General features: G+C 40.8%; 1 protein-coding gene across 15 annotated transcripts in view; it reads right to left on the reverse strand.

The window, feature by feature from the left end:
- The window catches only part of kiaa1217 (KIAA1217 ortholog), a 131,282-nt gene that overhangs the window by 20,813 nt on the left and 95,287 nt on the right, over window positions 1-15,182 (reverse strand). For 14 of the 15 annotated variants that reach the window (XM_079661439.1, XM_079661441.1, XM_079661434.1 and 11 more), the window contains 4 exons: window positions 14,844-14,937; window positions 4,424-5,433; window positions 3,104-3,208; window positions 2,704-2,753 (listed from right to left, as the gene is read on the reverse strand). In XM_079661439.1, coding sequence (XP_079517565.1) covers window positions 2,704-2,753; window positions 3,104-3,208; window positions 4,424-5,433; window positions 14,844-14,937 — 1,259 coding nt within the window. The remainder of the gene's footprint in view (window positions 1-2,703; window positions 2,754-3,103; window positions 3,209-4,423; window positions 5,434-14,843; window positions 14,938-15,182) is intronic. The other variant, XM_079661437.1, reaches the window with a different exon arrangement.

Below are 15,182 nucleotides of genomic sequence, written 5' to 3' on the forward strand. Positions count from 1 at the left end.
GACCTTTAAGAAAAGTGAAGCGATAAAAGAAGAAATATGTCCTCCCTGAGGGGGGGGTGGAGTTGTTCGCTTCCAAACCCTCACTCTGTCTGACTTCACTTGACAAATGACTGGTTAGATCCCGCATGTCTGCAAACACATTCTCCCTGGCAACACTCGGCTCTGAGTAATCCTAATGTTCGGTAATGATTGCCTGAACTCTCTGAGGCTGTGTTTTTCCTCCTGCTCAATAAGAGGCAGCACCTCTGAGATGCCTGTCATCTGATTTTTCGGCATTTCGCTAGAGATGGAGGAGAAGATGAAACCATGGAAACCTAGCAAGCGATATTTGTGCTTTTGGGTGAGCATCCCTAAACGGAGAAATGTAATTGCGAGAGAACATATTATGTGTGTTTTCAGGTTCGTTAGTGTCTCTACTGTGACATGTTTCCAAGCTTTAATGTTCAAAAAGCATGAAGGGAACATGGGACAGCATCCGGACAAAAACAACCAGATTCAGAGACAGCTTCATCCCGCTGGCAATAAGACTGCTCATAACATTCAACTGCTACTTAGTCATTATCTATTATCTAATATATCATTCCAATAACTTGTACATAGACTCGTATTGCACTATTCCACTTTTTTTTTAAAACTATTTTTCTTTTTGAATTACTTTTAATATAGTATATTTTAATGTTGTTTTAATATTGTCTGCTTATCTGTATTATTGTGTTGCATTGTTGGAGAAGCCTGTGACCTAAGATTTTCAACGACATAATTACTCTGTAGCTACGTTAGTTTGACAATAAAGAACCTTGAACCTTGGGGATTTTAGCCATTGCACACCATTTACATGCACACAAACCCATACAACACACTACTAGCTTTCAATGCTGCAGTGTTTCCCACAGAATTTGATTCTATTTGTGGGGGCGAAACACACCGGAGTTGAGCAGTTTTAGCAGACGCCTTATTCCAAAGCGATTTACAATGACCAATCACAGGGACATTCTCCCTGGAGTAACCGAGGGCTTAAGTGCCTTGCTCAAGGGCACACTAGTAATCCATTAGACTACCAACAAAAAAAATAAAATAATAATAATAAAAAAATTAATAATAATTAAAATAATAATAATAATAATAATATTAATAATAATTATAATAATTATAATAATTATAATAATAATAATAATTATAATAATTATAATAATAATAATATATATATATTTTTTATGACATCAATTTGTGGCGGACGATATTTAATTGTGGCGGCCCGTCACAAATAAATCAATGTATGGGAAACACTGATGCTGTGAGAACCACAAATGAAAAGTCATTCAGCGTGGGTGAATGCAACCAATACTACGTGCTTGGCTTTGTAACACCAGTGGCGTCAAAATATTTGTTTTGTAATTTGAGAGAACCAATCCGTTGCCTTCAGAAACATGGGGTCCATTAAAGTAAAGTGAGTTACAGAAAAGGTCAGGGCATGTTCAGAAAGCACTCTAAGCTCCTCTGACTCTCCCTCTGTTGGTGTAGTAGAAGAACAATCTTTTGTCTTTGTAATCCCAAAACTCTTTTCACAACATATTCCTTACACAGTCCCTGACAGCTGCCTAGACCTGAAGGACAGGTTACAGTGAACACTGCTGCGAGTGTTCAGGGACACAGTGTCCATCATGTTTGACGTCAGCAGGAATCAAAGCCCTCACTGTAACTGTTATGATGTTTGCTCCAAGCACAACATGACATGAAGTAAAGCCCTGTGAAAGCTACACATTACGCGTGTCACGAGAAGAGAGATTAGCTCTGTGAATAATGTTGTGTGTTCGTTCTGCTCGTGGGGAGGTTGCAGGTCTTTTTTAAATCAAGCGTTGATCTGGCCACAGACCCCTAGAGAGCAGAGATCTTGGCAGGATAAGGAGTAATAGCGTCTTGCTTTAAGTAGCGCTTTAAGGAGCTTGTGTTAGCTCTGCTCTATTAAACTGGGTGTACAGGGGAAGGGATTGTAATGAAAAGCAAAGAAGCCCTACTTGGTTTTCCCTGTTCATTGCAGACTGTGCTGCCTATTTCTATGTTTATGGAGTTGGGACGTGTTTTTTGGGCGCTCCTTGGGTTTGTTGGTTTGCTGGGGGCGTGTCAGAGTGAGCGCTCTCTGCTTTGCGAGGATCTTTGTACGAGCACGGAGATCAACACATGGAGCAGAGACGTCATGTAAACTGTGTTCGTGTCTGTGAGGCTTGAGCCTTGGACTATTTGTCTGTGAGTTATTCATGTGCAATTTGGATGTGTTATGTGCAGAATGTTTGAAGTTTGTAACTTTTGGTCTGAAGCTAGTTTAATGTGTGCTAATTTAGCTAATGGTGATCTGTGCTATTAGTGATGCTAATGATAGCTAATTACTAATCGTAGTACGTGTGTCGTTTGTACAGTGCTACTTATATGTTATGTAAAGTCTGCATACTTATGTGTTTTATTTCTGTATTGTTACAGTTTTACAAAGTAAAAGAAGAACAGTAAAATCAAGAAAGAAAACCTTACATTTTTATTGGAGGACTTTTAAATGTTAGCTAACTGTCTAGCTAGCGCATAGGGATACGCGCTGTAAGGGCAGAACACAGACTGTTGGTTGACTCCGGTGTGTGGGCGTGTCTGCACAGGACACAAAGGCGCTTAGGACAAACAACAGTCATGAAATAGAATAATGATCAAGATGCTAACCTGAGCTGTGTGCGCTGTGAGCCGGAGACGAAGTCTTCGAGGGTCGCTCACTGCAGCCGAGAGAAACATTTATAAGAGCAGGAATTTGGTGGCAACACACACACACAAATAAATCAGCATTTGGAGTTTTGTATTAGTAAGAACAAACACAACAAAGATTGATGGGAAAGACAAACAAGAGAGGTTAAAATGATGTTAACAAGCTTCATCAGCAAACATTAACACATCTCTACAGAGAAGATGCAAATAGTTGAAATGCAGCCAGATAAACCAAACACAGTTATCCTATTAAGACCTAGTTCCTCTTGACCTATCTAACCTCCTATGGCCGTTATAGAGGGAATACTTTCTCGCTGTTTTCTCCTGAAGCTTCACTCGTTCCTATGCTGTTGATGCTTACCTTAGTAGCTCCTTGCTGCCACTAGTGTTTGGCTCCTTTAAAAGTGCATGCTGAACAAGACCAGTCAAGCTGGCAATCTGTTGCTCCATAGCCTTCATTCGCACTCTGCAGAAACATCAGAAAATTCTACTTTTATCACTGAGGACCTATTTGGTATCACAGCTGCCACCAGAGCAAATATCAGCCCAGAATGGAAATGGAGGCACAGCTAAATCAATTAAATGTGATTTGTTATTTTAAAAGGATAACAAAGTGGAATTGATTTGCAATTATGCCCCGAGTAAATATTGATCAAGTAAATAGTGTCTGAATCACAACAATGCAGCACCCCTTGACTTGAGTCTTTCCACAATCAGACTTAAGATGAGAGAAAAGCCCTGAGGTCGAGACGGGGTCATTTTGTTTTTTAAATAAAACGAGTGTTTGTCACAAGTGGTGGTCGCCCTGAAGACCATGAGTGGACAATTGGATAAATACACTGCCTAAAGAAAGCCAAACACCAGAGGGATGAAGAGTAGAACTAACACCCAGATTGCTTGGTGAGCCTACAGGTTGGAAAGCTTAGATTGTTTATCTTGAGGAAGGACAGGCGGTCAGCTGAGGACTCGGTGTGGTTGGACAGACAAAAGGTCGGCCGGACCTCAGCATATTTCACATGTTGGGACTATGTTTATTTAGAAAGGTAAGTACAGTACTTTCCCACTCAAACTCCAACACTTTCTTCTCCCAGGGCATCGGCTGCCCAGGTGGTCCGGCCTGATCGCGTTGACTGATTGAGCCATTTAAAATACTTATTCAACCCTGGTCAATATTTTCTTTGGTTTTCCTAGGTAAGCAAATAGCCTGCCTTTAGTTAAACCCACGTTTGTCCTGCTAAGTGGCAACAATCCATCTTTCTATGTTTATGTGCTCTCAGTCAGACTGGATAAACCGAACCCAGGTACCGAAGCGTCTGCAGTGGGTTTGTTGTTAGAACAATAGCCACAGAGTAACAGAATAATATACAGTGGATTAATGGGGTCTCCAGATGCTATACGGTTTCAGTGGTTGCAGCTACGTCTGGGTCTACACATTCTGTAATAACCAACAGAGACTGTGAAAACAAGGGTCAGATAAGCAGAACTTGTTATACACACAAACCGCACTGATGCATAATCATGTCTGCAGAACCTGACGCTCAACACACGCTGGGTTATAGTTTTGGATGATGGGACAGTCAGCAGCTCGTTGTTAGGATGAATCTGGGATGCAGAGTTAGTCCATGCTCCCATGCGACGTCTAAATAACATTATATTTAACCAGCCTGTTCGTCCTCCTTACCGTGTGTGGTGCTCATTGGCAGGTGGGATTGGCCCCTGCAGGTGGCCCTGGATGTCGGACACCACAGGGGATCCCATGTTGTTTCGAGGCTTGGTTCCTGACACTTCCTCCTTCCTGAACGACTGGCGCACAGGTGAGCTTCTCTCCATGGGAACGCCATGAGGAGGAACGCCATGAGGAGGCATCCCATGAGGTGGAACGCCATGAGGAGGCATCCCATGAGGAGGCATCCCATGAGGTGGCATCCCATGAGGTGGAACGCCATGAGGAGGCATCCCATGAGGTGGCATCCCATGAGGGGGCATCCCATGAGGTGGCATGCCGTGAGGAGGCATCCCATGAGGAGGCATCCCATGAGGTGGCATGCCATGAATAGGCATCCCATGAGGAGGCGGGCCATGAGGATGTCCTCCATGGATGTCAATCATCCGTACCTCAGCCATGCGGTGCGGGGATGGCGGAGGAGTCTTGGATCCCAGAGTTGGAAGCTGGCTGTTTCTGGACTTCTGCCTGTAGAGGGAGGGATGCTCCATACTGTCTGTGGGACTCGGCCCGCTGTAAGAGCCTGTGGAGCGGATGGAGGCTCTGTGAAATCCCCCCATGCCATGATCTGGCACATCAGAACCAGGATTGGGGTGCGGTCCGTGAGCCATCCTGCCATCTTGGAGCAAGTATGGATCCGCGTACAAGCCCTCGTTGCCCCTGGACAAACTGTGGCTTTTACTCCCTCTGTCTTCATCCGGTTTGACGTCCCTTCTCTCCAGGATGGCGCTGGGACACGGGGAGATGGAGCGGGGACTGGCGTTAGGAAGACGCTCTCTTGGGATGGTGGCGCTTCCAGGTGTGGGGCCCTGTCGCGGGCCGAAGGGGATTCTGGAGGGGGACGGGGGCATGGAGTGGGGTGCCGGGGGGAGTGCTCCCTGCATGGGGTGGTGAGCGGGGGGGCCCATGGGGGGCTGTCTCAGAGGGTGAGGCCCATCACGAACAGCATGCACCATCTCACTGTGCATCTGTAGAAGCACAAAAGCAAGCTGTTAGTCCAAAGTGCTTCACATAGACATTTCACAGAAAATGTGCATCACACATAATAAAGATAGACAAACTAACTAAAAATAATATTTTACAATTATTTGTATTCTTGCTTTGATCAGTCCTGCATGTTCTATGGCTGTTTTTAGGTTTTAGGTGGAGGTCTATGAGTCCCAGGAGAAAGAGAGGAAGATCATGAAGCTGCTGTTGAAGATTATAACTGGAACATCACCCATGAGAAAGGTTTGTTGTATCTTATTATGAATCTTGCAGTAAATGTATAAACACATACACAACCTTCAACACCGTGTTATCATTCTTGTATTTCATTATTATTTTATTCTTGTTTTATTCGGTCATGCGTGTTCTATGTAATCACAAAGCTATGTGTTACTCTGATATAAGTATTGTTTTTAGTTATTGTAAATTGAGTGTGTTTGGTTTGTGAAGCACTTTGAGTTACCTTTGAGTATGAAAAGTAAAAAATCCTTTATTTTTAGGTCTCTCCGATAAACCCGACTGCATATTTCTGCCAGCTTGAGGGCTTCAGCTACTGTTTATTTTGTATATATTCTGTATTTCTTGACTGAAGTGGCCTTGAAACAAAAACAACTCGGTTTACACTGTTGCTTTTCAAAGAAACTCTGCTCGTCAGCAATTTCTCCAGAAGCAGAAAATAGTTACTCACAAAGCTACAATCCCCAGATACACAGGATAACATTTCACTCAAAGTCCTGGATCTTATGCACTAGGGCTGTACCCGAATATTCGACTATTTGAATATTCGTTCGTTGGCCAACTATTCGGGTTTCGATTTCATTATTCGGATATTCGTTTTTTTATTTTTTTTCATAAGAATATTTTGTTTTTCAAATTTATTTTTTATTTTTTCTAAATGTATGCTATTAATAAAAGCAAATTACCATATTCTTATACTATATTTATACTTTTGAATTGCACTGTTAAAATGCGGAAATATATACAATCTCAGCCTGTGCTCCTGACATCGCGTTCACTCACAGTCACGAAAGCAAACGGCACGCTTCACCTCGTTTCACCCACAAAATGCCGAAGACTTCAGCTGTGTGGGACCATTTTAAATTGGACGACGGTAAGAAGAAGGCAGTGTGCCAAATATGCGACAAGAAACTGGCCTACCACGGTGGCACAACCACTCTGAAAAGTCACCGGATGCTGTAAGTAGTAGCCTAGCTTAGTTTAGCTGTTGTCAAGTTGCCATGGTGAAGCTGCTTTATCCGCCGTTTAAACAGTAACGTTACACATGATAAAAACGTGCACTTACTTTGCTTGGAAAATAGTTGCAAGCAAGCGAATTGTGTTTTTATATTAGTTTTTTAAATTTTATCCGAATAGTGAAAATAATAGGAGTAATGTGGGAACATCTGGGGCAACGGCATAAAGTTGAGTAGCTCAGCCTAATAATAACTTGTGTCCATAGGTGCATCCCAGCCATCAACATCCTCAACAATACAGCAGACCCTACAGTTACCCTACAGAGGACACATTTATTTTTAATGTATGCGAGTACTGAGACAATAAATAAATATAAATCGTAATAGTATGCTCTTTCTGCGCTTCTGTTTAACAGCGTATTGTCAGGTGTCTAGGATTCGGAGCGTGTTATGAAACCTTTTTGAAAAAAAATGACTAATCTCCGCATCGAATATTCGCTGCTTATTACTACCGAATATCCGGAGCCCGAAAAATGGTATTCGGGACAGCCCTATTATGCACACAGGCTTTTATAAAAACAATATTATAATACATGAACGGTATACTATTTATTCTGTATTCCTAAAGTGAATTTACTTTTTTCAACTTCAAACAAAACTGTGATTGCTGTCTTTGAGATACGATTGGTGCTTTTATAAATAGGTCACATGTAAGAGGTACTTTGGTTAATTTTCAACCACATCTATCTATTCAAACAGTCAGCATATTTGGGACGCTGTTTTTTGCACAAACACCCATAAAGGACCCTTGGAGGCTTGTGTGCAATAAACCTCATTTAACTGCAGTGGCTTTCCGGGTTATACGAGTGCTCAGGCTGTGGTAACACTACAAACAACGAGGTGAAACCTTTACATGTACATAGATGAAGTAAAAGGAAATCTGGTTTGTGTGGTGAACCACCCGATGTGTCAAGTAAAACAAGTTTCGATCACATTTCTTGGCAATTATCTTCGTAAGAATCTTTGCTTCCTTATTTGTGGCTAGGCAACTGAAAGTGAGACTGATTTAAAAAAAAATACACTACGCCGTCTTCCTTATGCAAGTGCAACGTTGAACTGATAAGCAGCAAAACAAACCTTATGACACAACACTTATACCACGCTATAGTAGCCTGCTGTAGCTAGGGTTAGCTTATTTAGCTAAGTTATGGTTTAGATAGTATACTGCCATGTAACCCATTCAGTCATTTTGATAACCTTGTACTCAGAAAAAGAAGCATTATCTTGCTGGTGCATTGAGTTTTTAGATGCAAAAACATGTGGACTTGTGGCAACTATACATGCAACCCAGTCTCACGACATTTTGTGTTATAGTCACGACATTTAATCTATTGATTCGTGTTCACCAAAGCGATAGTCCCCTTTTTTTCGTGTCACACAGAACGATTTTAAAATATGTATTTCTATTGGTAGTATGTTTCGTGCCTGCAACACGTCTTTTTGTCCGGTCGGGTCGTGGAAGACCAGAAGCTGTGGGGTTCATAAAAACATTTTCTTACTGAATTTCTTGTTTTTATTTAAAATTGTATAATGTCTGACTTTTTGCCGTTTATTAGGAAAAGAAAAGGAGCTCAGAGCCTCAGAATACTGAAATCTGTATTTTTTAAAATCTTTTTTTTTCCTTCTTATTTGGTGCAGGCACGAAACATACTACCAATACACAAATCAATAGTTTAATTTTGTGACTTTAACACGAAATGCCGTGAGACTTTTGGGCGGTAGTCTACTGCTTTTGACATGTTTCTACCGCCTACCGACTTAGCTGGCTTTCCCTACCGATTTTCAATCTTCCCAAACTATAACAAATAAAAATGAGACTCCATAGACACTGGACTCGACTTTTGGTGGACACCGTTTGCAGCGTGTCTGTGATCGCATCATACCAACAGTCTCCTGTGTTTCTGAAAGAGAAACAACGTGCGGACCGAGGGTAACGCTGCCTTTCCTCTGCAGAGGAAAGGCAGCGTTACCCCCGGGGCTGATGGGTAATCACTCCCAAATGAGTTTAAGGTAACAGAGACGAGGCATTTGAGTCCTGCAGGGTTTCCCAGTTAATATCAGTGTCTCAAACACATGTTGGCGACTGAAAGACATCAGTGTTTGGTCTTTTCCTGAAGCATCATTCACCAGTGTCTCAACTGAAAGAGGACCACAAACACACCAAAAATAAAATGTTGAGATTTTGGGATATTTATCTCCCATTCTTTCACTTTTTCTGACATTTTCAGCACCAAACATGTCGTTAATGTCTCTGTTTAGTGAACTACAGCAATCTGAAAGCCTGTCCATTATTTATATCACACTTTATCAGTAGAAAAATGCAGGAAATGACTTTTTTAATGCAGTATTTTCTGATATATCGCGCAACACAAAGATATTTCGCTCTGTGCAAACCTTTGACTCTAATATGTGAACAACATGAAACAAGAATATGAACCTGGCTTTATCCAATGTTCACACAAGAGTTCTACATCCTGACACATCCTTCATCTACACTGTCTCAACTGAAAGAGGACCAGAAACAATTACAAATATAATAAAATGTGGAGATTTGGGATATTTATCTCCCATTCTTTCACTTTTCGGGCATTTTACAGACATGTCGTTGATGTCACTGTTTACCAAACTACCACTTTTTCTGAAAAATGCATAAAATGATGCTATATGTTAAATACATGGTTTATACATGTGATTACTGGGGTTCCATTTATTCTGATTACCTAATTTGGGCGAGCACATTTGCCGCGTGCAAACCTACCTCTTTTGGATTTGGAAAGGTTGGCATGTATGGTTGTACTGAAAGTGAGACTGTGATTTAAAAAAAAATACACTACGCTGTCTTCCTTATGCAAGTGCAAAGTTGAACTGATAAGCAGCAAAAAAAAACTCATCACACAACACTTATACGACGCTATAGTAGCCTGCTGTAGCTAGCGTTAGCTTATTTTAGCTAAGTTATGGTTTAGATCAGGGGTGTCAAACTCAAGGCCCGGGGGCCAAATCCGGCCCGTGACTTAATTTCATGTGGCCCCTCAAGAGCTTGCAAAGAATATAATATGTTTATCATACGGTTATATGCCGATTTACAGAAGCATGTTGCCCATAAACTACATGTCCCACAATGCATCTCAAATTTGACTTTTTTTTATCAGAATTTGACAGTTTTTCCCAAAATATGCCTTTTTTTTTTATCAGAATTTGACTTTCTTTCTTCAAAATATGCCTTTTTTCTTAGAATTGTACTTTTTCTCAGTTACATTTTTTTTTCCAAACGTTGCTTTCCCCCCCCAAATCTCACTTTTAATCCAATGCAGAGGCAATAATGTAATATACTGTAATACATCATTTTATATATATTCAATATTTATATAGTCTCAAAGTTACAACCGGCCCTTTGAGTGCAACCATAATTCCAATGTGGCCCGCGATGAAATTGAGTTTGACACCCCTGGTTTAGATAGTGTACTGCTGTCATGTAACCCATTGAGTCATTTTGATAACCTTATGCTCAGGGGCATAGAGTTTTTTGATGCAAGAACATGTGGACTTGTGGCAACTTTACATGAGCTTATGTTGGCTAACAGTAGCTAATGTAAGCATTTACATTAGATACTGTATCAGGTACTGATTTAACTTAAAACTTCTGAATTCTTAGAGGAAAAACCTGCAAAAATTACTACAATATATTACGTTTATTAATTCAAGGCTTGATTTAATTTTACATAAGTAAAAATGTCTCTGTGCTAGCTAGCACAACAGACACATGTAAACTTTTAACAATGCAAACTACCCAGTAGCTTATTGTGGCTAACAGTAATGCTAGCATTTACTTAGATAGATACTGTATCTAGTATCCAGTTAACTTAAAACGAATATTTATTCCAAGTTTGAGTTCATTTTGCATTTGTTTAAACATTTCTCTGATAGCTAGCACACCTGAAATGCAGTATGTCAACAGGGATATAGACCATGAATATGTGAAATGCTGGTTATGATAACACTGAGCTGAGAAGCGTCTCATGCAGGACTGAATCTAATTAATCTGCCTTCCTGTCCAAACCCTCTGTTGCTGTCAAACAAACAAGCTATTGTTCCTTCCAGGTATGACTCACGGGTTACACCTACATAGAAGACAAGTCGAAACCCAATGCAGTTCAGTCTGACACTTTTTTTTGTGTGTGTTGCCTTTATTTACTACAGATTAATACAGCAAAGATTAATACGTGTGTGTGTGTGTGTGTGTGTGTGTGTGTGTGTGTGTGTGTGTACTGGAAATCAACAACCGCTCAAACAGTAGTAACAAAAGCTTGGATAACAAAGGGGAAGGAAAGAGAGTTGTCAGTGAAAGCAACACAGCCCATAATATATAACAAGTCTGACCAAGCAAGAAAACTAATATGACATCTAAGAAGCACAGAGCCCCTGCAGACCCTCATCAAACCCTAATCACTTCCACTATCAGAGCTGCCTACACAAACAAAGAGAAACATTGAATTCTTCTGCAGGAATTTCTCTGGAGCGTTGAATAGCCTCACATCTCTGACTGCTCCAGCACAGCCTCATGGGAACGAATCAAGCCAAAAGGCACGACTCGCCAATCCCAAACTGATTTAATAAGACTTAAAATATGCTTAAAATACATCGACTTTATCAAGAGCGTCTGTATTTGTGTGCAGAACATGCCTCTGCTTGGAGACAACACAGAGGGGTAAAAGCTAGAAAAATAAACACACGAGACAAGCTTTGAGACGCATATGGTTTGAGTTTGACTTCCTCTCTTTGTTTGCACCGTGTTCATAAGCTTCTAATAATGAGGGCAGCCTGTCTGGTGGAAATGCACACAGCGCCTCGATGGCCTGCCATGCTGGAACTGTGTCAACATTTAAATAGCTGGCTGCATGAGCTATGCTGCTGTGTACATAATGGCAGTGCAAAAAAGACGAGGGCCTCCTTATAATTAGGGATGTCCCGATCAGCTTTTTTTGCTCCCGATCCGATTCCGATCATTTGATTTTGACAATTTGCCGATACCGATTTTTCCCGATCCGATCTTTATGCAATGCATTAAGAGAAAAAAAAGCATTCAAGTTGTCCCTTAAGGTTATTTTTTTATTTAAATTGGATATTCTATCCAACATGGATATAGCTTCTTTCTTTCACAGCAGCATTGGATCAGTTCAGTTGTGCAGCATTGGATCAAAACAAAATAAAGCTTTTCAGTACTCGTTAGCTTACTGCTACAATTAGACACTGCGCCCTGCCCACTCTGTTGCCAGATTTGAGAGAAATAAGCAGGTCTATGAAAACAAGCCCCAAAGAAGCAACACATACATGATGTTGTGTCATTTGAAACCAAAACTAAGGCCTCAGGATGACTTTAAGACTTGAACATGGTCATTTTTGTTTTGTAACATTGAATACAAAAAAAAGAAAAATTCCGATCCCCGATTTTTTTCCCCCCCCGATTCCGATCTTTTCAAAATCACGTGATCGGCTCCGATCCCCGATCACGTGATCGGATCGGGACATCTCTACTTATAATCGTGGTATAATATTCATAAAAATGTTTCCTCAAAATTAGATTGATTGCACTGAGGAGAACCGATCAGAGGTTAGCCAAAAACTGAACCTCTGTTTACAAAATATCTCCTCCAGCTTTGTGTACATCTGACAGCCACTATTGACTATCCTATGAATACAAAGCAATGCTCTTGGCACAATCCCTTACATGGGAACGGATTCATATTTGAAACATGACAAAAGTGCAGCTTCAAATGCAAGAAAATACCACTTTATTCTCTAACGTCTGTTCTGCGGTTACTTAGTATATCTGCGCACCTTATATCGAATACTGACAGATATGATGGTTGTTTTCATAAGCTCTATGTGTCCATCAAATAGAGTTAAAGTGCAGAATGTTATCTAAAGCCTAGCATTCCTGCATCTAAGACGAAAGGACGCTCTAATAGCCCAAACAGATAGCACCTCTCAAAGTGTCTGAACAGGTGTACATCTTATTAGGTTGTCATTTTTACCCTTTCGCTCCGAGCGGCAGGGTAAAAATGACAACCTAATAAGATTCTCCTCCCTAATTAAAAGATGTTGTCAAAAACTAGAAAGACTTTTTTGTCTCCTCAAGCTATCTGAAAAATATTGAGTCCTAGCTTTGCAGCTGCCAAGAAAAAGATGGTATTTCGTCAACGTGTTTGTGTCTGTCTACTCGCCAATATGGTTGTAGGGAAAGGTTAAAGCCATAAGTGCCATGAGACACACACACACACAAGATTGTATCTGTGCCAATTGCTGCCTAGTTAAACAGTGACAGAACCATTTATGGCTCAACCCTCTTCAGCGTATCTAGATTTCACAATGTTTGCACAAGAGCCCTTGTAAAGTTGCCCTGCCTCTTTTTGCTTAGTGCACGCTGGTACGTCCAGTTATATTTAAAAAAGTGCTGAATCAGCAAGCGTTAAATAGGCAATTACGTTAAAAATGCATCGAAAAAAGGATGCAATCGTTTCTTTACTGTGGCCAACTTGCAATTTCTCCTGCTGTTGTACAGCTTGGACCTTTTAAATGTCACTTTTCACTTGTTATATTTTTTTTATCAAATGTCTCTTGTAAATAAAGTTTCTGAAGCAGCCCCTCATCATTCCTCTAAAAGTTATACATATCTCTTTATACTCTTGCGACACATGCAGGATGTGGCGATGGGATTATAGCTGAGGTTAAGTTCATTTTGTGCAATATCACAATGCTGCCTTGATATCGGCTGCAGACAGAGCAGGTTAGATAGAGGGTCAGGCGGATTAAGAGGGAGGGACATTTGAGGAAAATGGGCTTAAATTCTGTTACATCAGCAGGAAACAAACATCGGAACAAGAGGAAGAGATTAGAGCTGATATTGGGGGGAGAATGAACAAGAAAAGGTCCTGAGATTTGAGCCCAATTGGCCCAAACGAAGGCCTCTCGGAGAACAATATGAGACCCCCGCCAAAAAGATTAAGAAGAAGCAGGGGGTCATTCCTTCTCTTTACTGCAAACAGGATGTGGAGGTGGGAAGAAGTGAAGTACAAATACCTCGTTTCTGTACTTAAGTAGATTGTAATTCTACTTCTCACATTTTCAAAACAGGCTTTTAGTTTTAATCTGCATTTGGTGGCGTGTTCATTATTATTTAGAGCAGGGGTGTCAAACTCAGGGCCCGGGGGCCAAATCCGGCCCGCGACCTCATTTTATGTGGTCCGCAAGAGCTTGCAAAGAATATTATATACAATTGGTGTAACGGTTGAATATTTACTTTCAGTGATTTGCCCTAGACTTCGGCTTTTCAGACGTAGTTATTTACGAAGTTATTAAGAGAACTGATAATTATCCAATGCAGAGGCAATAATGTAATATAATACATTATTTAATATATATTACATATGTATATATATATATATATTGAGAAGCCAAGAGTTTGCAAAGCTGTCATCAAGGCAAAAGGGGGCTAATTTGAACAATCTAAAATATAAATCATATTCTGGATTTTTTTAACAATTTTTTGTTTACTAGATAATTCCCTGTGTTCTTTTATAGGTTTGATGTATTTAGTATTAATCTACAATGTAGAAAATTATTAAAATTAAGAAGTTGTGTCCAAACTTTTGACTGGTACTGCAGATTTATATAGTTACAACCGGCCCTTTGAGTGTAACCATAATGCTAATGTAGCCCGTGATGTAATTGAGTTTGACCCCCCTGATTTAGAGTGTCTAAATATCTTGAACAAACTCCCAGAAACCTGCAACTCTTACTATTTTTAACCCAGGCTGAAGACTTTTCTTTTTGCCGCTGCTTTTAATTGAACTATTCACATCTTACACTGCACTGTAACTTTCATTCATGTATTTGATACGTGTGTTATTCTGTATTTAGCTTTTTTAAATGCCATTTGAAAGTGTGTTTCCAAGCACTTTGAATTGCCTTGTGTTGAAAGGGGCTAGATAAACAAACTTGCCTTGCCTTACTTCTACTTGAGTGAAGTATGTGTTTACTTCTGCCATATCCGGAAGGCTGGGCGGGCCATTATATCTGTAGCAAGAAGCTCATTTTCACGGTTGTTTTAGCAGCATGTGTGTCAGTGAAGTACTCACCCTGGCGTCTCCATTAGCAGGTCGGGGTCCGTGGCTGAAGGCCTGCGCCGGGTCTTTGTGGTACACCTTCAGACAGGAGTGATCCGTGATGTTCCTGTAGGGAGTAGAAGTGTCCCGTGGTAAATAAGCAGTCCAGAGATCGCCGTCAGACAGCGGGCGGTCCTCATTCAGCCTGGATCTGAGTCTGTGCCTCAGCCCTGACAGAGGAACGTATCCTGACTGAGGCCCGCAGCCATACTCTGACAACCCTCTGTCATAAGACATCTCCTCTAAAGATCTCCAAACATCCACTAACACTGTGTTGAAACTCGTCTACAGAAAGCTCCTTCTTCTTCCTCT

Source organism: Notothenia rossii, assembly GCF_949606895.1.
Source record: "Notothenia rossii genome assembly, chromosome: 12".
In the NCBI taxonomy this organism is placed as follows: Eukaryota; Metazoa; Chordata; class Actinopteri; order Perciformes; family Nototheniidae; genus Notothenia; species Notothenia rossii.